Genomic DNA, 23,859 nt, shown 5'->3' with positions numbered 1-23,859 from the left:
ATGTATAGCAGAAATTACCTTTGTTGGCTTAGGCTTTTCTGTGTGTTTATAGTATTATTTCAGGGAATCTATTAAGATTGAAAGGGATCAGAAAGATAACTGTCTACCTTCATTATATTGTACCTTTTTTTCCCGTTATATAAAATTTTGTCACCTTTTAAAAATCTGGGGACATATAAGCAAAGATGACCTTTTTTAGAATTTCACAGTTTTTGTTTGATTGAATTAAACATACTCCTTGAATGCTAATTATATAGGTACTTAATTCATTCTAAAGATTTTTATGTTTGTGAAATACTTCACAAAAAAAGACTTACAACTATATTTGTAACAACCAAAATTTCTTTGCCATTATTGGCATGGTTCCCTCAAGTGAAAATCCTTTTACATCTGAGATAGTTGGTTTAAAAACTAAGAGGTTTAATTTTCTTTATGTAGACCTAAATTCTTTTACCTTCCATATTTAAAATTTTTAATTGTTTTTTTTTAGCAATAGCCACAATAAGAAGGTACAAATGCACATGCTAGACTTGATGAGTTCTATCATCATGGAAGGTGATGGAGTTACTCAAGAATTATTGGACTCCATTCTTATTAACCTCATTCCTGCACATAAGGTTTGTATAGTATGAAGACATTGAAGGTTAATTAATGTTATAGCTTGAAGATTCATTGTAGAACACATGAAAATGTAACTGTTTTTGTGATCGTAATCACACTATTGTCTCCAGCCCCAAATAAAATAAAGTAACACATATTAGTCTTGTAGTTATTCTTGTTTTTTGAAGCTATGTTGATTTGAATATTGTAGATTTTTATTCAGTTAAGTGCTGCCTATCTTCTAGAAAACTGAAAATACTTCAAATGTATCATTCAGAGCTAGTCTGGGAATTATAAGAGGGTTGTAGTACTGTCAGTTTTGGTTTTTGTTTGTTTGTTTTGTTTTTTTAAGAAAGTGTTAACCTTTTTTGTACCTGATTTCTTAGAACCATATCCTACATTTCTTAGGAATAGAAAAAGATATGGGCAGAAACTGTATGGTTAATGTTACGGAGGAATGGATAAGAGCTGTATATTTGCCCCCATTTCTTTTTTCTGTTTTCTCTGCTAAGTCCTCCTAAGAAACAAGAGGACTTAATTTCCTAAAAGTACCACCACTGGGATGCTTCCCCTCTGCTCTTTTCCTCTGTGTTTCAGTGACCTGTTATCATACATTAGTTGTACATTGTGTCTGTTATACTTACAATAAGATATAATTAGTTAAAAATTCTGCTCCTGGCTAAATATTTGCATTTTATTTCAAATGAATGTAACTGGTCAGATTTTTTAGACTATCACAAAGGGGGAGTACATGTCAGGCAAAATCAGAGAGGAAAAACTTAGGGAGGAATAGTGTATTTGGTGTCTATATTCTAGTTAGAGTGTATTTTTATAAATAGGAAATATACCCTTTTAGGAAATAGAAAGGTCGCCTTAATTTTGAGCGGATCTTAACCCTTTGCCAATGAAATAAAAGCCTAGTGCAAGGAAGCTGTTATCCATGGACCAAATCTGACCCACTGTCTATTTATGTAAATAAAATTTTATTTGAATACAGTCATGCTCATTTGTTTTCATTTCATCTAGGGCTACTTTCATGCTACAACAGTGTGTAGTGGCTGCAATGACTGTATACCTCACAAATACTATACTATAATAGAACATTTAACATATGATTTTTTGCACAAGTGTGCTGACCACTAACCCTAGAATGCATTGTTTCCTAGCATCTTTTTGGAAAAGGTGTAAGATGGTGGTGGATGAATCTTAGTTTGATCTAAAACTTCAGAGTTTAGAGATGTTAATAGGTACTCTTCAAAATAAGAATTCCATTTTCAGTAAGTTTTAAAAAGTCAAATATTTTTGTGCAGTCATTCTCAGACCTTTTAATTTGTTATGGTAATGGGGAATGTTGAGGAGGGAACCATGATATTTTGGATTTGAAAAATTTCACTGTGATATACTTGGGAAATTTTCATTCAGGTCTACTCTTTGAGCATGTATTTATTAAACACTGAAATTCTAAGCATGGTGGGTTAGGGGCCATATGTGTGTGTTTAGAATACCTGGGTATAATTGCCAGTTCCAGTTCAGTTAACAATCTGAAAGGCTTAAGCCATTTTGAGGTTAGTAAAACTAAACTTAATAGAAGATTGGGCTTTGGACTAAGTAATGGATTTTAGGGTTTTTTTTTAAGATTTGTTTATTTCTGCATACAAGAGCTGGGGTACAGGCCACAGGTGGGGGGTGGGGTGAGAGGACTCACCAGAGACAGAGTGGGGAAAGGAACAGGCAGATTGACCGAAGTACACTGCTGAGGGGAGCAGTGGGTGAGTCAGGAGAGGTCTGCTGCACCATGTGGGTTGCTTCCTGGCTGGCCAGGGGATCGAACTCATGCTGCAGAGGCTGTGGACAGCTTCATTGGTTGCGTCTTAACACCTTGCGCCACCAGGGAGGCCCCTGGATTTCAGTTTTTGATTCATAGTTGTGCCTTTTGCAACTTCTGCATTTGAGACCACTTGATTAGAAGATACTGAGTTAAACCTTCAATGATATTCAGTTTTTTTGGTTTTTTTGCTTCATATTTTGTAGATTTGAAAAAAACAGTAATCTCTTTTTTTCTGTAGTTTCATGTGGATTTTTATTTTTTCCAAATGTTTAAAACTATAAACAATAGCATAGCAAATTTCCAGGTGCCCAAATTTAACAAATCTAATATTTTCTCTTTGGGTGTTTTTGTTGTTTCTCCTTTTTTTTTTTTTTTTTAATGTAAAGTGAACAAAATGTTACCTATTAAAAGTTCCTTTCAAGCCCACTAGCTAATTCCTTCTCTCCTCCCTCTTGTATGGCCTTTAGGCTACCCTGAGTGCTTTCACTCTCATAGACATATATCCATGAACAAACTGTAATCTTGTTATTATTTGGTCTGTCTTAAGACTCCTACAACTTGCTTTTGTCATTTAACATTACATTTTTGATAATTAACCATGTTCACCTACATCTATAACTTTTTCATTGATTATGCTACCTATGGAAGCCTAATGGTTTTTCCTTTCCTTGTTTTTTTTAATTGAAGCATCATTGGTTTACGATGCTGTATATGATTTATAGGTATAGTATCGTACCATTCAGGCATATGTTACCACAACCACACCCACCACCAAGGCACCCACAATCCTCCACCACAGTCCATGTATCCCTTCCACATTTTGCTCTCCCCCCTCCCCTTATCTCTCCCCTCTTCAACTCTACAGTCAGATTTCCAGGGTTTATTATAGTAGTCTAATGCTGCAGTCTCGTAAATTCTCTAATTCATTTGTAACTTTGCATATTTTTATTGTTTTTCAGAATTTAAATAAGCAGTCCTTTGACCTTGCAAAAGTCCTGTTGAAAAGGACAGTCCAGACTATTGAAGCATGCATTGCGAATGTAGGTATTTCTGCCTATATTTGTTTCATAGTTTTGCAGTTTCTGCTCCATTGTACTAATTTATTAGGACATTTCGTATATAGCTTTATTTACCCTATAAACAATTTTGTCTATTGAGAGGAAATGTGTAAAAGAAATGAAAGGTCCAAATGTGACCAAATACAACATAACTGGATAAGTTTATTGACGTTATTTTTAAATGACACAAGATTAGGGTAATTATTTTAAGAAAGTGTATCTACAACTCCCACTCCATCTTCTGCTTTCATTTTATATTTATCTTTTTATCTCCTGGATATAACGGTTTCTCACTTTCTCGTCTTTTTGTTTAGATTTCTATGTCTGTCTATGTATTTTCCTCCTGTTGTGTCTAGGTCATTCTTCTGAAATCTGATTTCTCCCTCTTGAATAATTGTTATATGGTAATAAAAATAATTTTTTACTTTATCCAATAGAGGTTTTGTTATTTTACTAGAAAACCAGCATAGTAATTTGGAACAAAATATTCTATTTCACATTTGTTCACACTATTTTCTACTTTTTCCACATAATTTATATAAATATAGTTTTGAGTTGTCATATTTATTTACGTATATAAATATTTTGGACTTTTTTAGCAAAAAATCAGAATGCCTTAAAGTATTCCTTTGAATTGACAAGTACCCATAATTTACCTAATCATTTTCCTGTTGCCTTGCATTTAGATTTTTTTCAGTGTTTTCCTTCAGTAATGATATTTGTGAATGGAACATTTATATATTAATTGATTTTTTTTTTCCCAACAAAAAGTCCAAGTGAAAGTATGTTCATTTAAATGATATGAATTATTATTTAATTAATACTTAATTAAACATGGGTACAAATATATTATTTCAAATAGTATGAAAGTATACAGTGAAAGTCTCTCTTCAATCCCTGGTACCCTAAACTCAATTATCAATTACCCATTACTAGTCAATTTTCATGTATCCTCCCAGAAGTAGTAGTAGTGATAGCCTATATTTGTATGTATTTGTGTGTGTTTTAATTTTATATAGACTTTATCCTTCATCTTTTCAAGGTTTGCACATTAAATATTAACATTTTCTGACTTTTAATATGTATTGCTTTTCAAAAGATGTATCATTTTATGATACTACCAGCAATACATGCTTATATTAGTTGCATATAGCTGCCTCTTTAGCAGCTACAGCATTCTTAAATTTACTTACTCTGTGTGTATGTTTGTGAAGAGTGGCTATCTTTTAATTTATGCTCTTGATATTTATATTGTCTTTGTTTCTTCACAGCAGTCTCTTAAATTTTAAATCATTAACTTTGTATCACCAACCTTTTCTTCACTTTGTTCTCTGAGTCAAAATGTACCTTCCTCTGGAGTTTCTTCTCCTCCCCCTCCCCCAGGTGTGTGTGTGTGTGTATGTACACACACACACAATTAAATTCAATACCTACATTTTAATACTCTTTATTAGTAAACTGAATTAGACTTAAATAAAAATTGAAAAGATTGAGACTTAAAATTGTCTGCTATGGGAAATTATCTAATTCTCTAATGAATTGCATAAACTATCCAAATTGTTTAGTTTTAATAAAAGGTAGGATTCCTAGTAAAGTCATCCTAATATGAAAGAAAACTAACAAATGAATTCTTTTTTGCTTTTCTCCCTATAACATTCATGATTTGATAGTATTTAGAAGATTTTTCCTTTTCTTTTGGCAACTGTACTATCATATATTTATAATTCAAAAATGTATTGTTTCATCCTGTTCAGTGGTATATATAATGCGATTATGTAGTTCTTTTCTAAACATGTTTATTGAAAACTTGTACAAGTTTTTAGACGAAATGGATTTTTATTTTTGTTTTAATATCTCTTGTAGTTTTTCAATCAAGTTCTGGTGCTGGGAAGATCGTCAGTAAGTGATTTGTCAGAACATGTATTTGATCTGATTCAGGAACTTTTTGCTATAGATCCTCATTTATTATTATCTGTCATGCCACAGCTTGAATTCAAACTGAAGGTAGGACTGGCTAATTTTATTTTATTTATTTTTTTTAAAGATTTATTTATTTATGCATACAAGAACCGGGGTACAGGCCAGAGATGTGGAGGGTGAGAGGATTCAAGTAATATTAAAGATGCAACAGAGACAGTGGGGAAAAGAACAGGCAATTGACTGAAATACACTGCTGAGGGGAGCAGCGGGCAAGTCAGGAGAGGTCTACTGTGCCATGTGAGTAGCTCCCTGGCTGGGGATCGAACTCGTGCTCCAGTGGCTGCGGATAGCTTCATAGGTTGCATCTTAACCCCTTGTGCCACCAGGGAGGCCCAAGGACTGGCTAATTTTAAAACCTTTGAAACTTTAAAAGAAGAATATATTATCACATAGTTTTTAACTATAAAAGAATGAAATGTGAATTCAATTTATCTTATGTTTAGTTAGGTATATATACATTTTCAAATGATTTGAACAAAACATGATTTCTCTTCTGGGTAATAAGAGAATTTACATTGCAAAATTAAAGCTTATCTAGTTGTACAATAACTAATAAATAACAGACATAAATAATAGATAGGAAAAGTAGTATTTAGAAGCTTATAATACATGTTACTAAGTGGCAGTTATTGTATACGTATGTTTTAGAACATCAAAAGATTTCAAACTGAGTGCTCAAAGAGTCATGGTTACAATTATATGGCCCTTTCATAGTACAGATCAGGAACAAAAATTGTATGGTGTGACACGGGGAGTGTATTTTTAAATGACCAACCAAGCAAGGGTTTTATAACTCCTCAAAAAAAAATACGAAAAACTTGACATTTAATCCCCTATCCTGGAGGAACTACAGAAGAATATCTTGAAAGGTTTTATCAAGCTATGGTATAATTAGGACTAATCATACATTTAACAAATTTTTTTAAAGATTTATTTATTCATATAAGAGCTGGGGGACAGGCCAGCGGTACAAGGGGTGAGAGGATTCATCAGAGACAGAGTGGGGAACACAACAGGCAGATTGACCGAAGAACACTGCTAAGGGGAGCAGCGGGCGAGTCAGGAGAGGTCTGCCTCACCATGTGGGTTTCTCCCTGGCTGGTCGGGGATCGAACTCGTGCTGCAGAGGTTGCGGACAGCTTCATAGTTTGCATCTTAACCCTTTGCGCCATCAGGGAGGCCCCACATTTGAATTTTTTAGATGAAAAACTTACAACTTTGTCCAAGTTACACACTTAAAATAAATTTGGGATTAGAACTCCAGTTTTAGACTCTTAAATGTGTGTAAGTAATTAAGAATTGTTGTAAGCATTGGCTATTTATGGTATAATGGAAATTGTACCAGGCTTCTAAGAAACTCCTATGGAAAATGTTACAAAGAGAACAGATTTAGTTTGTTTTTTACTATTGTGTGTTGGTTTTAAAAACAGTCTAAAGATGTTTCTATACTAAATTGTTTCTGGATATAAGGCATTAAAATATTTTCTTCTGATCTATTCAAAGAGTTTGAATGTGAAAAATCAAGCCTCTTTGATCCTTAGAATAAGGTACTAGACTTTTAGATTTCCATGTATAGCCTTAATGTGAACTGCAGGTAGCTGTAGTGGTTGTTCATACCCCATTCTTCTCCATGCTCATTTTTTTTTTAAAGATTTATTTATTTATGCATACAAGAGCTGGGGTACAGGTCAGAGGTGTGGTGGGTGAGAGGATTCACCAGAGACAGAGCAGGGAACAGAACAGGCAGACTGACTGAAATAAACTGCTGAGGGGAGCAGCAGGCAAGTCAGGAGAGGTCTGCTGCTCCATGTGGGCTGCTTCCTGGCCCGCCGGGGATCCAACTCGTGCTGCAGAGGTTGCGGACAGCTTCGTAGGTTGTATCTTAACCCCCTGCACCACCAGGGAGGCCCCCTCCATGCTCAGTTATTTATGTCCATTTATCTAAAGCAGAGGATGCTAACTAGCTCAATCTAACCATATAAAAGGTTTTATTTGATGGATTTTATTATGTTGTCTCATATAAAGAATTTTCTTATTTTATTTGCTGAGCATTAATGAATGAATAGATTTAAAAATCAGATTTTGGTTAAAAGTCCAGATATATGTCTCTTTTCAAAACTATCAGATGATTTAACAACGTTGAGTTCTTATTTATATATGACAAGAAAATAGCTACAGCTGAGTAGTAGTATCTTCTTAACTCCTGCAAGCTTTTCTTTTTTTTTTTTTTTTAAGATTTATTTATTTATTTATTTATTTAAGCGCTGGGTACAGTCAGAAGTGCGGGAGGGTGAGAGAATTCACCAGAGCCAGAGCAGGGAGCAGAGCAGGCAGAAGGGCTGAAGTACACTGCTGAGGGGAGCAGCGGGCGGCAGGAGAGGTCTGTGCGCCATGTGGGACCCTCCTCCAGTGGCCGGGAGCAGCCGGGAATCGAACCAGCGCTGCAGAGGCTGCGGGCAGCTTCACAACCCAGCGCTCAACCGCTGCACCACTAGGGAGGCCCGCAAGCTTTTCTGTTTACCACAATCCCCAATTACTCTTTTTTTCTTATACCTTTTCTTCTTCATGGATACAATTTGATTTCATGGATTTACCTTAAAGGTACATGAATAAGAACTTTTACTGGATTCCTTAGTTCCTTTTTTAACAAATTAGCTCTATAGTTAGTTAATGATATTTTTGACTATGTTGTCTCTACTAGTACAATTATATATAATACAGGTTTTTGTTTGTTTTTTTCTTTTCTTTCTAAGGCTGTTGATTTTTAAGTCTTTCTTCATTTTTACATAATTCATGCCTGTAAAAAAATTTATACTGAATAATACTGTGCCTAAATAACCATGGTAATGGAATATTTTGTTTATTGTCATACAACAGATGCCATCACCTATGTTTTTCTGTTGCAACCCTAACCTGTACCAGTTTTTTTTCATTTCTCATGACAAATTGAGGTCCTAAGAGTCAGAGCAATGTCGGTACTGTTGAGATATAACTACTATACTCTTTTACTCCTTTTTGAATCACCCGTATGTACTAAGCAGCTAGCCCAGGATGTTTTTATGGCTGTGGTGACTTTCTATACTTATATCACTGAAGCATATAGCTTCAGATTTTCGTTGTTAAAGAGTCCTAGGTTAAAGTCCTCTAAAAGCAATGTTTGAGAAAATGTTTCAAGGTAATTTTTTGGTTTTATAGTATACAAGCCTGTTACACGCAACTGTATGTAGTATTCATGACATATGACCATGATGTTCTAGTTTAGTTTAAGGAATCTTTGGAGTTGTGCTGCTTAGCAGTCTTGACTTATTATAAAGAAATCAGCTCTATTTTACATTTAAGACTTTTTCCATGCGGGGGCAGGGTGCGGGTGGGCGGAGAAAGGGGAAGAACACCATTTATGTATATTCCCCAAATGTGAAAATATTATTAAGCAGTCATATTTGCCTTTTTTTAGTTGGAGGAAACATTTTCACAGAATTGTTCTGAGTTAACTACTTTGCAATTAGAAACAATAGTTTGTTACTTTTTCTGATTGAGATTGAAGAGAGATATAAAAAGTAAGTGGCTATTTGAAATTCCTTTAGAAAGTCACTGGCATATTGTTAGAGTTTCTAATTTTTAATCCACTCTTTTAATTATTAAAATATGCAAATATACATATGTATATAGGTATATTTAAACAATAGATTATAATCTTTATCTTAATGAGATAATTTTCACTTTGCGATAGAATAACAATATAGCTACATATAAGAGACTGCAAATGATTTTTGCACCACATTAAAGTTGCCATCACTATAATCTTACTCCAACCTCATTCGCAGAATATATTTTAAAATTTAAAAAAGGCAGGGGACAAGTTTTCACTTGGCAGTTTTATTTCAGTAGTTAAATATATAGATATGAATGTCACCTCATTTAAAATAATTACTAAGCTGCTAAAGTAGTCACTTGCAAGCAAATAAAATTTCCACTTATTCTGGTGTTTGACATTTAAGGGATAGATTGATTTTTCCTTAAAAAATAAATCATGTTGGTCAGTAAATTGGACTGAAAGGTGGCATTAATCTGCATTGTTGTTACATTGCTTGAGAAAAATTTTGTCAAAGAAAATCATTTTTGTAATTATAAGTGTTAAAGCTTGATGCAGTTTTCATTTTATATCTTTCACAAGTGTGCCTGTTTTGTCACAAAACTCCTGTTCTTTTGAGTTTAGACAGTCATAAGAAAAAGATTATATACCATTGTCTTTATTTTTCTTTTCTGACTTACTGTCTTTTCCCACGAGTATTTGTTTATTCAATTTCGGGTATAGCTTTAGACATATATTATTTGTAACATTTTAAAAAGTTAGCAATTGCTTTAAGTTATTATTTTCCTAGTGAATTTTTACGAAAGTTTCACATACCATATGGTTTCAGATTAACTTAATTTTCAATATTAAGATGTTTCATCACTAGTAAAATTAAAACAGAATTTTCATAGCATATATTGATTCCATAAGAAAATGAGGTCCTTGCCAAAAAGCAATTTTCAACTACATTGTGCTTTTTTTCTAATCTTCAATTCACCTGACTTTTTAGAGTCCCTTAATAAGATTCTTGCTCTTCTATTAAGTGACATTTCTTGAATCATGACATGTTTTAGCATCATATTCTTCAACCAGGAATCCTTAACTAAAACTTCACATATCAGAATCTTCATTTTGATCTAATAAAGAAAGCTTATTTGGACAGGAATTGTTGACATCTTTGTCCTTCACTGATTTTTCCTAGGACTCATAAAATGTTACAATCGAATGATTATGTTTATCTTACATGGTCTGTAACTAATACATATATTGCAAGCAAGCAATGAAGTAGCAATAAATTAGCAGTTGCAAGAGTGTGAAATAAGAGTAAAGAACCAGATGATGTAACAGGGAATAAAACCAATTTCTACATAGTAAATGAGAACATATGATATCTTAAAGTTTCATCATAAGTAGAAATATGAAATTATAGCTTTTCAGTAATGTTTCATGTTACCATTTTTGTAATCTGATGAATAAGCCTCAGGCTTCATTTTTTCCCTTTTCCCTCAGAGCAATGATGGAGAAGAGCGATTAGCTGTTGTTCGACTTTTAGCTAAATTGTTTGGTTCTAAAGATTCCGATTTAGCAACACAGAATCGTCCTCTTTGGCAATGTTTTCTTGGACGGTAAGAGAACATACAACTCTGTGGATTCTAATTTTTAATTTTTAAAAGCAAGGCAGTATGGTCCATTTGATAAAAACAACATATATCAAAACTTTAATTGATATATGTTTGTTTCTCTACATTCTGTATTGCTGTCTTTCTTAGCAAATTTATTGTAGGAAAATTTTTTGTGAAGAAAACTTATCAATGTAAATTTTTGTATCTTTAGTGCTTAAAATAATGTATTAGAATGAATAGATAAGCAACATTTGAGAATGTTGACCATCTTATGATTTAAATAAATGATGTGACTGCAGGATATATTGGTCCAATTCATGGCTGATTAGTCCAACTATTTATTCATTTAATACTGCATATCTTTAAGTTTGTAGCTTATCTAAATGCATGCTATGTTATTTTAACTAATATGGTATTGTGTGATTTTGAAATTTAAACATTGCTGTTATATACTTTTTAGTGTTTCTTCACAAGAACATAGAGTTATGTTCTGTTTAACTTGATGGTAAAGTTGAAAAATCTGTGAAATTTATTCACTACCCTCTTGCATTCTATTTACATGTTTCTTTTCTTCACATATTAATTGAAAAGTTTTTTAGATTGTTTTATTCTTTATTGAGAACATTCTTTAATGTTGTACAGCACTATATATGACTTGGGGGTATAGGGTCACACCTCTTCAGATGTATGTCACCAAATACCACACCCATTATCAAAACACACATAATCCTCCACCATAGTCCACTGGGCCACCTCCTGCCTTTGTTCTTCAACCCCTACCTTCCCTTTCTGTTACCCTCAATTCTCTAATCAGATTTCTAGAGTTTGTTTTGGTTTAGTTTTGTCTGTTCCTTTGCTTTGTTTCTTTATATTCCACATGTGAGTAATATCATCTGGTATTTGTCTTTCTTCTCTGACTTAGCGTAGTCCCTTCCAGTATTCCATCCACATTGTGCCATCACAAGTGGCAGGATTTCATTTTTTTTATAATTGAATAGTATCCATTCTCTATATAGACTACATCTTTATCCAGTCATCCATCATTGAGCATTTAGGTTGTTTCTTTAACTTGGCTATTGTAAATAATGTTGCAATGAGTAAAGGAGTGCATAGATCCCTTCAAATTTGTGGTTTTGCATTCTTCAAATAGATTACTAGGAGTGGAATTGCTGGATCATATGGTAGATCTATTTTTGATATTTTGAGAAACCTCCATACTGTTTTCCATAGGGACTGGACCAGTCTACATTCCCACAAATAGTGTATGAGGATTCCTTTTTCTCAACACCCTGGTCAACTTGTTTCTGGTCTTTTTGATATGGATCAATCTCACGGTGTGAGGTGGTATCTCATTGTGGTTTTGATTTACATTTTTTCATGTGCCTGTTGGCCATCTGTATGTCTTCTTTGGAAAAGTATCTGTTTAGCTCTCCTGCCCATTTTCTGATTGGGTTGTTTTTGTTGAGCTGTATGAGTTCTTTGTAGACCTAAGATATTAGCCCCTTGAAAAGTTGATTTTTACTGTCAGTTTTCTGTAGCACATTTAAGATTCATCAGTGTTTATTTCATCTGATTGTGAAGGTGGGCTCAGAAATCTTTTTAAGGTAAATTCACTGTAATAATCCTTGTAAGGATCGTAGGCTAAATATAATATTAAAATATAACAAACAAATCTGAGAAATCAGACACTAACATGATAATATCTTAAGTTACTTGTCCAAAACAGGCCATTTTGAAGGTCTCAGTGGGAATAATGCTGATTACTGAATGTGTAAAAATTTAGAATAGGGGGAACAAAGCAACTATAATTGTCAGTATATTCTGAGCCTCATTCTGACCTTGTGTTTGACATCAGTATTTATATTTATAACAAAAATGTAAGAGCTCATTTTTCACCTGGGTTACTTATAAAAGCCAAATTAACCATAAGAGACTTCTTTCATTCATAATTTTATATTAACTAATACTTATATGTCTCTGATTCAGAGAAATGAAATATTGTCAGTTATTTTACTTATTTTTTTCCTTAATCATTTAGCATTAACTATTTTGATATTTTGTCATTTGCTTGATCATAAATAGTAACATTTCTATTCTTTTAGAAAATTATAAGTCCTTAATACACGAGTCATAAAAATATGATTATCACTGTATAAGGAAGTAGGAGGCCATGGACATAAAGACATTTACATAATAACTTCAGTTTAATTAGCTATTTTATGAGGCCACATCAAAAATAAAAATAATTTCTATTTAAAGTCATTTTTATTTAATATGGTTTTTAAATTGCCCAAAAATAAACTTTTAAGAGTTGCTCAGCTTATTTTATGATATGCAGTTTTGAATCTACATGTGGTGTTTTATATTTATTGAATTCTTACCATATATTATAGAGAGCTTTAAAAGGGCATTTAAATACAAGTTGTACCAGTCATATGAAACTGTTGTGGGATAGTATGACATGTGCATTTTATACATTCTTCATTGAACTTCTGGATTTATATATAAATCTCATATTCTTATAATTTGTGTCTACCCTACATCCCTCTAGTATGACTCAAACTCTTTCAGTAGATTTAGTGCATTTTGAATGTTTCTGTTTTATAGTATAATTTAATGCTCTTAAATTCTTGGCTCTACAAAATAAGTAGTTTGGGTTGGGGTATATGTTGGGGTTTTTTGCTTGTTTTAGTATAGTAAACAAATACTGTTTAAAAGAATATTTTTCTGAAATTCTTAATCTTTTCCCCTTATAGTCTTCCTTTAGTATATATTAACATTTAGGACATATTAATTATCATAATAACCAGTACATTTTCTAATCAGTAATTTGTTTATATAATGTTAGATATGCCTTATTTGAGAAAAATTATTTTGCCTGACGTTTAATATTTAGCCATCTTTTTCTATATAGATTTAATGACATTCATGTTCCTGTGAGATTAGAAAGTGTGAAATTTGCCAGTCACTGTTTAATGAATCATCCAGATCTAGCAAAGGATCTCACAGGTAAGCTACCTGTTTTATTACAGATATTAGAATAATCACACACATATTTCAGATGTGACTTTTTGCCTTTATATTCAGTTTCTGACTAGGTTTTAACTGGCTCTATTTCAGGTCTATATCCATCATACTAATGATTTCAAGTTCATACAATAAAATTACATTTGAAATCTTGCTGTAATCTTATGGAATTTCTTGGAAATCATTTCCTGAGATCATAGGCTCTTGGATTTGGGCACAGATCATTATACTTATGTGATAATTAAATATTGTAACATCTAATAGGAAAGTGATTATTTTGTAGACATACTCTTATCAACTAATTTGCTATAAGCATTTTTACTATTTTTCTTTTGAATCTGTTCATTTGTATTGTAACTTAAGTTCTAAACAATATAATAGATACTGTATTGATTTGACTTCTGCAGAATAGTTGATGTAAAATACATTAAGATATGACTTCAGCTATATGTTGGTGTAGTTAATGTTTCTGCCTAAAAAATAAAATGATTTTAATTCATTCAACATTTCACAAACATTGTTTCATTGGACAGAAGCTTAAAGCATTAGTCTTTGTCATATGAGTATGATAAATTAATGATATACCTAATATTTAGCTTAAGTTTTTTCCCCCTTATTGTAGAGTATTTGAAGGTTAGATCACATGATCCAGAAGAAGCTATTCGCCATGATGTCATTGTTACCATAATAACAGCTGCCAAAAGAGACCTTGCCTTAGTAAATGATCAGCTACTTGGCTTTGTAAGGGAAAGAACACTGGATAAACGGGTAAAATCTGTGGAATTTTATTCTTTTTAACTTACCATGTTTAAATTGCTTGCTAAATACAGTAGAAATTAATTCCTGTTTAAAGCTTTTCTGTGTGAAACTCATATTAATACAATACCAAATAAAGAGCTACAGATTTGTATCTTTCTTGTGTATTTTTTAATTATCTTTACTTAATGAATACTTTGGTTTTTATAGATTTTCATTTCTCAGGCATGGGTTTGTCTTCTAGCTTACCTTTATAAAAAGAACAGCTAAATGAAAAAGTTGTATTTTATCTTTTCACTTATATAATGAGTTTCAAACAGAATAGTAATTGATGGCCTGTATTTAAGATCATAAGCGTTCTAAAAATGACTATTGTCTTATATAACTTACTGAATCTGTCATTCATTGAACTAAAAGAATATCTTATTTCCTGTGGAAGTAATGCCCAAACTAAGGACAGGTTTCCTGATAGTTGTGTTTACTCTTTTTGTGTGGTTTCTCCATGTGGGTTGATAAGGAAAAGTAGTACTAAGGACAATGATAGCAGTTCCTAACAAAGTGTCAACTGTATGTAAGAAGTAGACATAAAGACAGGATGATTAGACAGGCTATCTTATTAACAAAGGCTGTCTTGCAGCGTGCTATGAAAACTTGCTGTCTTTCCCAAACCAGTGTAGTTTAGTGATATATCTTGGATATGAAATAAAGCAAGAAGGGGGGCCTCCCTGGTGGCACAGCGGTTAAAGTCTCAACACTATCAAGCTATTGCCAGCCACTGTGGCAGCAGACCTCTCCTGTCTCGCACACTGCTCCCCTTGGCAGTATATTTCAATAGATCCGCCTTTTCTGCTCCCTACTCGGTCTCTGGTGAATCTTCTCACCCCCTGCGCCTCTGGCCTGTACCCCAGTTCTTGTATGCATAAATAAATAAAAACAAATCTTTTTAGAAAGGAAATATAGCAGAAGGTATTATGTTAAAGTTCTCTTTACTAGTCATAGAGACAGAAATGTAAAGTGGACAGTGTAGAACTTGTTCAACTGTGTTGGTATTTCTAACTTTGAAGAGATCCCATCCCATCTTAGTTTTAGTATAAAAGAAATGACTTCAATTTAATAAAATTACTTTAAATTAAATAAAACTACTCTTCCTAATGGTCAGTGGGTAAATCTTCCCCTCCACACATCTGATTTTAAGGTTTTGCCATTTGTGTTATTTCTTTCTTTTAGAATCATTTCACTCCTAACTTTAGTTAATGGCTCCTTGCAGTTTAAGAAAGAGTTGAATTAATGGATCTTTCCAACACTGCATGACATGGTCATAATAATACCTACTAGACCTTGTAGGACTTGAATATTGATGTGATAAATTAGATGACATTGGGGACAGTTCAGTGGAAATTTGTTTTTTCTCTAAAATAATGGGAATAGGCCTTACTCTTCAGCTTCACTGCTTGCAGTCTTCGGTCTCCTGTAAAAAATGTCAAAAGGTATCTATCATCTATTTTATAGGAACAGAATTTCATAATATCCAGTAAGTAGTGGAAATGAGAAAATTATACCAAAAAATAAGGAAATATTAAATAAGTCAAAGATCGTATCCTCTGATTTGCTATTGGTTATTGTTTTTATTTTGTCTTACTGTCATTGTGGTCCTAACTCTTGTTGTTCTTTAAGTCCCATTTTATGTCTTCACTCCTCCTACTACCTTGATTCCTCCTAGTAAATCATCCCAACCTCTACAAGTCCGAGTCTTCCACTAACTAGTATGGGGCTAGGTAAAATCATTTGCTCTTTTATTCAACAAACTAAGGAAGAGTTCACTCAACATGACCATTAAGATGCTTTCCAACATTGTAATTCAAGTATCTTGGTACTAAATTTGTTTTTTCTTATTCTAAATTAACACCAAAAAGGATATAACCAGGTTAAAACGTTGCGATGACTGGGTTTTTGTTTGCAGAGTGAATTATACACTTTATCTTTTACCTTTTAATCACTTCTAAAACTTGGCCAAAATTTGTTTTAGACAGAATTGAATGAAATGTATGATTTACTGTTGCTTGTATTGGGGGGGAATTTAAAAAATGGTAATCATTTAGCAGTATTTTCATTGGATAATTTCAGAAGTGTCTAATTTCTAATTTTAGTATATGTGCTGCCGAAGCAAACACAGAAGTGTCTAATTTCTAAATAGGAACATAATCAAATTTCTTGGTGAAGCAATTTACCTTTTATGAAAATAAGTATTATGCCCATGTACAGTGAAGACCTGGACGTTTTTGCAGATTAATATACTAAGGTTTGGTATCTGATCCAATAAATTTTATAATTTCTAGTGGCGAGTAAGAAAAGAAGCAATGATGGGTCTGGCTCAGCTGTATAAGAAGTACTGTCTTCATGGTGAAGCAGGAAAGGAAGCTGCAGAAAAAGTCAGCTGGATAAAGGACAAACTTTTGCATATTTATTATCAGAATAGCATCGATGACAAGTGAGTATTATGTTGGTATATATTATTTACATCTATTTATTTTTTAAATAATTTATTTTGAGTCTATAGATCACTTTCTGTATACTTATACATATTCTGTTTAAGTAAGACTTGCCAAGGTTGTAAAATAGTATGAGAGTAGAGAAATAAACATGGGCTTTGGAATCAACAGGGAACATGTTCATTCTTCCCCTTATAAGATACTTGCTTTTTCTTAACTGACTTCTTTGCTCCTCAGCTTTATATAAAAAGGAGTAAAAATAAAGTCTTCCTGGGCCTCCCCTGGTGGTGCAGTGGTTGAGCGCTGGGCTGCGAGGCTGCCCGCAGCCTCTGCAGCGCCGGTTCGTTCCCCGGCCGCCAGCGAGGGTCCCACAAAAAAATAAAATAAAATAAAAAATAAAGTCTCCCTTATAGGGTTGTCATGTGGATTGAATAAAGTGTAAAATTTTGTAGCCTAATTCCTGGCAGTAAAGCACTATTCAATAATTGCTAGCTGTTATTTTTACCTTTTTTCTAACACTGTGTAGGTATTACTATGTTGTTTTTCATTTTCTGAATGTTACTTATAATTCTATATAAAATTGTAATGATTTTAGGGTTTGTAAAATACAATGTTTTATTAAATTAGACATACTGCTTTGTCATCACTGAATGTGTATTTGATCAGTGATGAGCCCTTGTATTTTCCTAGTGATAATGAATAATAAATACAAGTTTAGCCAGAAAGATATTATAATACCTGTTAGGAATTTAGATTGTAGGGGGGCCTCCCTTGTGGCACACGGGGTTAAGTGTCAGCACTATGAAACTATCCGCAGCGACTGTAGCACAAGTCTGATCCCAGCCAGGGAGCTGACCCACATGGCACAGCAGACCTCTCCTGTCTCTCCCGCTGCTCCCTTCAGCAGTGTGTCAGTCAATCCACTGTTCTGTTCCCGACCGTCTCTGGTGAATCCTCTCATCCCCTGCACCTCTGACCTATACCCCAATTCTTGTATGCATAAATAAATAAATCTATCTTTTAAAAAAGGAATTTAGATTATAGAAAGAAAATGAAAGAGCAGATATGCCCAGGTAAATTAATTTTTGAGGAAGCAGTGTGAGGAGAGATCCTCAGATTACAGTAAAATAAAATGTGAGAAAGAAGCTGAACTCATAGGAAATTAATAATTTTTGGACAATTAACTATTCTTAAGGTCATATCTTTAGATACAAAGTAATTTGTTATAGCTTGGAACTGATGATGGATAGATGAAAGGTGCCTACCATCCTATGTTTAAGAATAACATAAACCTGTTTAAAATAATGTTTCATACTGACGAAGTAAGATCACAAAAACCAGCTGTAGTTCTAAATTTAAAAAGAACTGTTTCCAAGAAATGGAACTGATCTTTTCTGTTGAACTCATCTTGAGTTCTATTGAACTCATCTTTTCTACTGTATTTACACACATAGGTGTCAACATTGGGATCATATCTTTGTATAAGTTGAGTAAAATATAAAATGACTGTTGCTTCTAAAAAGTACAATACTTGTGTTATTTGAGGTTTTTTTTGTTTGTTCATAGACTGTTGGTAGAGAAAATCTTTGCTCAGTATCTTGTCCCACACAACCTGGAAACAGAAGAAAGAATGAAATGCTTATATTACTTGTATGCTAGTTTGGATCCAAATGCTGTCAAGTAAGCTACTTCATAAAATTTATCTTACCTAATTAATTTTGTTGATGGGAACAGTGCTTTTTCTAATTGAATCAAGAACCTCATTCACTATAGAGTAAATATTTTATGTTCAAGGCTTGCAAAATACAGTGTTTTATTGAGCTAAACTTACTATTTTGTCATCACTGAATAGATGTTTCATTGATCAATGATGAGCACTTCTATTTTCGTATTCAATAGGTATAGGCATACTTGGCACAACTGAGTTAGTAATAAAGTTTCAAGAGTTGAAAGAAATCCCGTGTCAAAATTATGTTTTATCCACTTGATGACAGGACTCATATTTATACTGTTTGGAGCTTTACCACACCAAGTCTAAGAACTAAGTACTGGGGGCCTGCCCGGTGGCACAGCACTTGAGTGCTGGGTTGTGAGGCTGCCCGCAGCCTCCAGTGCTGGTTCGATCCCCAGCTGCTCCCCGGCCACAGGAGGAGGGTCCCACATGGCGTGCAGACCTCTCCTGCCGCCCGCTGCTCCCCTCAGCAGTGTACTTTGGTCCTTCTGCCTGCTCTGCTCCCTGCTCTGGCTCTGGTGAATTCTCTCACCCTCCCGTGCTTCTAACTGTACCCAGTGCTTGTATAAATAAATAAATAAACCTAAAAAAAAAAAAGAACTAAGTACTGGTTCTTTGTCTGGAGAGCATATCCCAGTCACCTCTACATAGCATGACCTCTAAATTGTCCAAACCGGGATATTTTTGAGACTAAAAGTAAGCATTATTAATACTTTTGTTTGGACAATTGGGATAAACTTTAATTATCCCAAGCCGAGTACTTTTTGAAAAGTAAGTTCTATCATTGAGAATTCTTTTGAATCAGAACCCCAACTATTTATGTATAACATATACCCACATAATTTCCCACATAATTTCTCACTGTGTATATAAAATTATAGATGAACATATATAATCTTTAATTTTCAAACAACTTTCATTTATAGAAAAATTGCAGGAATAGTAAAAGCACTGTGATATTCCCTTAAAGTCATCATTTTTGACCATTCAATCATTTGTATGGTCAACTCTATTTCTGTGTACGTATTTCTTCTGAACCATTTGAGAGTTAATGATAGACATTGGATACCCTTATTCCTAGCTGCTTCAAGTATATTCCCTAAGAAGTTGTATATTCTCTTATATAATCTGAGTATACTTATAAAAACAATAGGTTTGACATTGATTGATACAATACTATTGTTTAATCCAGTGTGTGCTCAGATTCTCTCAATTGTCCAAATAACATTCTTTATGAGCATTTTTTTCCCTTTCTAGGATTATACATTGTATATTTAGTTGTCTACTCTTTTGTTTCTTTTAAAACCATTCCTCAGTCTTTATTTCTGGTGACTTTGATGTATATCTTTTTTTGTTTTGTTTTGTTTTGTTTTTAAGATTTATTTATTTATTTATACAAGCACTGGGTACAGTTAGAAGTGCGGGAGGGTGAGAGAATTCACCAGAGCCAGAGCGGGGAGCAGAGCAGGCAGAAGGACCGAAGTACACTGCTGAGGGGAGCAGCAGGCGGCAGGAGAGGTCTGCATGCCATGTGGGACCCTCCTCCGGTGGCCTGGGAGCAGCCGGGGATCGAACCAGCGCTGCAGAGGCTGCGGGCCGCTTCGCAAGCCAGCGCTCAACCACTGCGCCACCGGGGAGGCCCTGATGTATTTCTTTTTTTAAAGAATATTCTGTATGCCAATTGCTTTATTGAAAGTTCTCTCAATTTGAATTCATCCAGTGTTTTCTCATTATTAGATTGAGATTATGTATTCTAAGCAGAAATTGCACAAAATTGGGCCTCCCAGGTGGCGCAAGGGGTTAAAGCACCACACTGTGAAGCAATCCACAGCCTCTGCAGCACAATTTTGATCCCCATCCGGCCAGGGAGAAACCCACATGGCGAGGCAGACCGCTCCTGTCTCACCCGCTTCTCCCCTCAACAGTGTATTTTAGTAGATCTGCCTGTTCTGCTCCCCACTCTTTCTCTGGTGGATCCTCTTCCCCCCCGCCCCCGCATCTCTGGCCTGTGCCCCAGATCTTGTATGCATAAATAAATAAATCTTCAAAAAAAAGAAATTGGGGCCTCCCCGGTGGCGCGGAGGTTGAGCGATGGGTTGCGAAGCTTCCCGCGGCCTCTGCGGTGCCGGTTCGTTTCCCGGCTGCTCCCTGGCCACCAGAGGCGGGTCCCACATGGCACGCAGACCTCTCCTGCCGCCCGCTGCTCCCCTCACAGTGTACTTCGGTCCTTCTGCCTGCTATGCTCCCCGCTCTGGCTCTAGTGAATTCTCTCACCCTCCCGTGCTTCTGACTGTACCCAGTGCATGTGTAAACAAAAAACAAACAAATAAATAAATAAATAAAACATGCCTCTTAAAAAAAAAAAAGAAAGAAATTGCACAAAATTATCCTCATCGTGCATATGTCTTCAGGAGACATTAGCCTTTTTTTTTTTAAAAAAAAAGATTGGCACATAGGGCTTAATGCTTACGCTACGTAGTATAAACCCCTTGACCTAAAGTTTTGATGTATCTGTATTTCTTTTTTTTTTTTTTTCCTCTAAAAATGACTAACATTTATTCTTCATGCATTTTAGGTTTTTCAACATGAATCCCTCTAGCTTTATCTTCTTAAACCAACCTTATTTTTTTTTTAAATAATAAATTTTATTTTTATATTCCCCCATACAATTGCAAACGCCCCATTCTGACCCCAATCCCTCCCCTCCCGCCCCCCACCCCAAAAAGTGTCTCTGGTTCATAGTTTTTGTTGATTTGATTTTCACTTTCTTATATTCATTTTCCTGGTCCCTTATTTAAGTTTTCTAGATTCCTGCTATGAGTGAGACCATCCGGTATTTTTCTTTTTCTTTCTGGCTTATTTCGCTGAGTATGATCCCTTCCAACGCCATCCATGTTGCTGCAAATTGCATGTGTTTATCTTTTTTGAATGCTGAGTAATATTCCATGGTGTATATGTACCACATCTTCTTGATCCAGTCATCTATTTTTGGGCATTTGGGCTGTTTCCAAAGCTTAGCTATTGTAAATAGTGCTGCTATAAACATAGGGGTGCAGGTGTTCTTTGGAATTGATGTTTCTGTGTCCTTTGGGTAAATACCTAGGAGTGGAATTGCTGGATCCTATGGAAGCTCTATGTTTAGTAGGTCCAGAAATCTCCACACAGCTCTCCATAGTGGTTGGACCAGTTTGCACTCCCACCAACAGTGCAGAAGAGTTCCTTTTTCTCCACACCCTCGCCAACATTTGTTGTTGCTAGTTTTTTTAATATGTGCCATTCTCACTGTGTGAGATGGTATCTCATGGTAGTTTGATTTGCATTTCCCTGATTACAAGTGATGTTGAACATTTTTTCATATGTCTGTTGGCCATTTGCATTTCCTCTTCAGAGAAGTTTCTTTTTAGCTCTTCTGCCCATTTTTTGACTGGATTATTTTCTTTGTTGTTGCTGAGTCTCATCAGCTCTTTGCAGATTTTTGTGATCAGTCCTTTATCATTAGTGTTGGGTGCAAAAATGTTCTCCCAGTTGGTGGGGTTTCTCTTTGTTTTTGTTATTGTCTCTTTTGCTGTGCAGAAGCTCTTTAATTTGATGTAGTCCCAGCTGTTTATCTTTGCCTTCACTATCACTGCTTTGGGTGATGTGTCTGTAAAGATGTCTTTGATGTGCAAATCCCGTAGTGTTTCGCCTATATTTCCTTCTATGTATTTTATGGTTTCAGGTCTTATGTCTAGTTCTTTAATCCATTTTGAGTTGATTTTTGTGTATGGTGTGAGGTAGTGGTCAAGCTTCATTCTTTTGCATGTAGCGACCCAGTTTTCCCAGCACCATTTATTGAACAAACTTTCTTTGCTTCAATGCATAGTCTTTGCTCCTTTGTCAAAGATTAGTTGACCATAAATCTGTGGGTTTATTTCTGGATTTCTGTTTGATTCCATTGGTCTGTATGTCTGTTCTTGTTCCAATACCATGCAGTTTTGATGATTATGGCTTTGTAGTATAGTTTGAAGTCTGGGAGTGTGATCCCTCCATTTCCTTCTTTTTTTTTCAGTAGAGCTTTGGCTATTCGGGGTTTTTGGTGATTCCATATGAATTTCCTCAATAATTGTTCTGTTTCTTTGAAGAATGACATTGAAATTTTGATTGGAATAGCATTGAATCTGTATATTGCTTTTGGTAGGATGGCCATTTTAATAATGTTTATTCTTCCAATCCATGAGCAGGGGATGTCTTTCCATTTCTTTGTGTCTTCTTCTATTTTTTTTACAGTGTTTTATAGTTTTCTTTGTATAGGTCCTTTACCTCTTTTGTTAGATTTATTCCCAAATATTTGATTTTTTTTGTTTCGATAATAAAAGGGATGGTTTTTTTTATTTCTTCTTCTTCAGATTTGTTGTTTGTGTATAGGAAGGCTACTGACTTTTGCGTGTTAATTTTGTATCCTGCCACTTTACTGAATTGATTGATGAGTTGAATTAGTTTTTCTGTGGAGATTTTGGGGTTCTCTATGTATATTATCATATCATCTGCAAATAGTGATAGTTTGACTTCTTCTTTTCCTATTTGGATTCCTTGTATGTCTTTCTCTTGTCTTATTGCTCTGGCTAGGACTTCCAGTATTATATTGAAAAGCAGTGGTGAGAGTGGACATCCTTGTCTTGTTCCAGATCTTAATGGAATTGCTTTCAGCTTTTCACCATTGAGAATGATACTGGCTGTTGGCTTGTCATAGATGGCCTTTATGATGTTGAGGTATGTTCCTTGTATCCCAAGAATTTCAAGGGCTTTTATCATGAATGGGTGTTTGCACTTTGTCGAAAGCTTTCTCAGCATCTATTGATATTATCATATGGTTTTTATATTTCTTTTTGTTGATGTGTTGGATAACGTTGATTGATTTTCTGATGTTAAACCATCCTTGTGTCCCTGGAATGAATCCTACTTGGTCGTGGTGAATTATCTTATGGATACATTGTTGGATTCTGATAGCTAAAATTTTATTGAGGATTTTTGCATCAGTGTTCATCAGGGAGACTGGCCTGTAGTTTTCCTTTTTTGTGTTGTCCTTATTCGGTTTTGGTATTAGTGTAATATTGGCTTCATAGAACGTGTTTGGTATTGTCCCTTCCTTCTCAATTTTTTGGAAGAGTTTGTGAAGGATAGGCACTAATTCGTCTCTGAATGTTTGGTAGAATT

At 34.5% G+C, this 23,859-nt stretch overlaps 1 protein-coding gene across 4 annotated transcripts in view; it reads left to right on the top strand.

Annotated features, from left to right (window-relative positions):
- PDS5A (PDS5 cohesin associated factor A) overlaps window positions 1-23,859 on the top strand; it is a 113,485-nt gene that overhangs the window by 36,865 nt on the left and 52,761 nt on the right. For all 4 annotated transcript variants that reach the window (XM_037530463.2, XM_037530462.2, XM_037530467.2 and 1 more), the window contains 8 exons: window positions 491-617; window positions 3,388-3,468; window positions 5,350-5,490; window positions 10,550-10,665; window positions 13,577-13,671; window positions 14,312-14,457; window positions 16,782-16,933; window positions 18,501-18,614. In XM_037530463.2, coding sequence (XP_037386360.1) covers window positions 491-617; window positions 3,388-3,468; window positions 5,350-5,490; window positions 10,550-10,665; window positions 13,577-13,671; window positions 14,312-14,457; window positions 16,782-16,933; window positions 18,501-18,614 — 972 coding nt within the window. The remainder of the gene's footprint in view (window positions 1-490; window positions 618-3,387; window positions 3,469-5,349; window positions 5,491-10,549; window positions 10,666-13,576; window positions 13,672-14,311; window positions 14,458-16,781; window positions 16,934-18,500; window positions 18,615-23,859) is intronic.

Source organism: Talpa occidentalis, unplaced genomic scaffold (assembly GCF_014898055.3).
Source record: "Talpa occidentalis isolate TD23 unplaced genomic scaffold, MPIMG_talOcc4v2.1 talOcc4.6, whole genome shotgun sequence".
Taxonomy (NCBI): Eukaryota; Metazoa; Chordata; class Mammalia; order Eulipotyphla; family Talpidae; genus Talpa; species Talpa occidentalis.
Note: the sequence above shows the minus strand (reverse complement) of the source record. Positions and strands in the feature narration are given on the sequence as shown.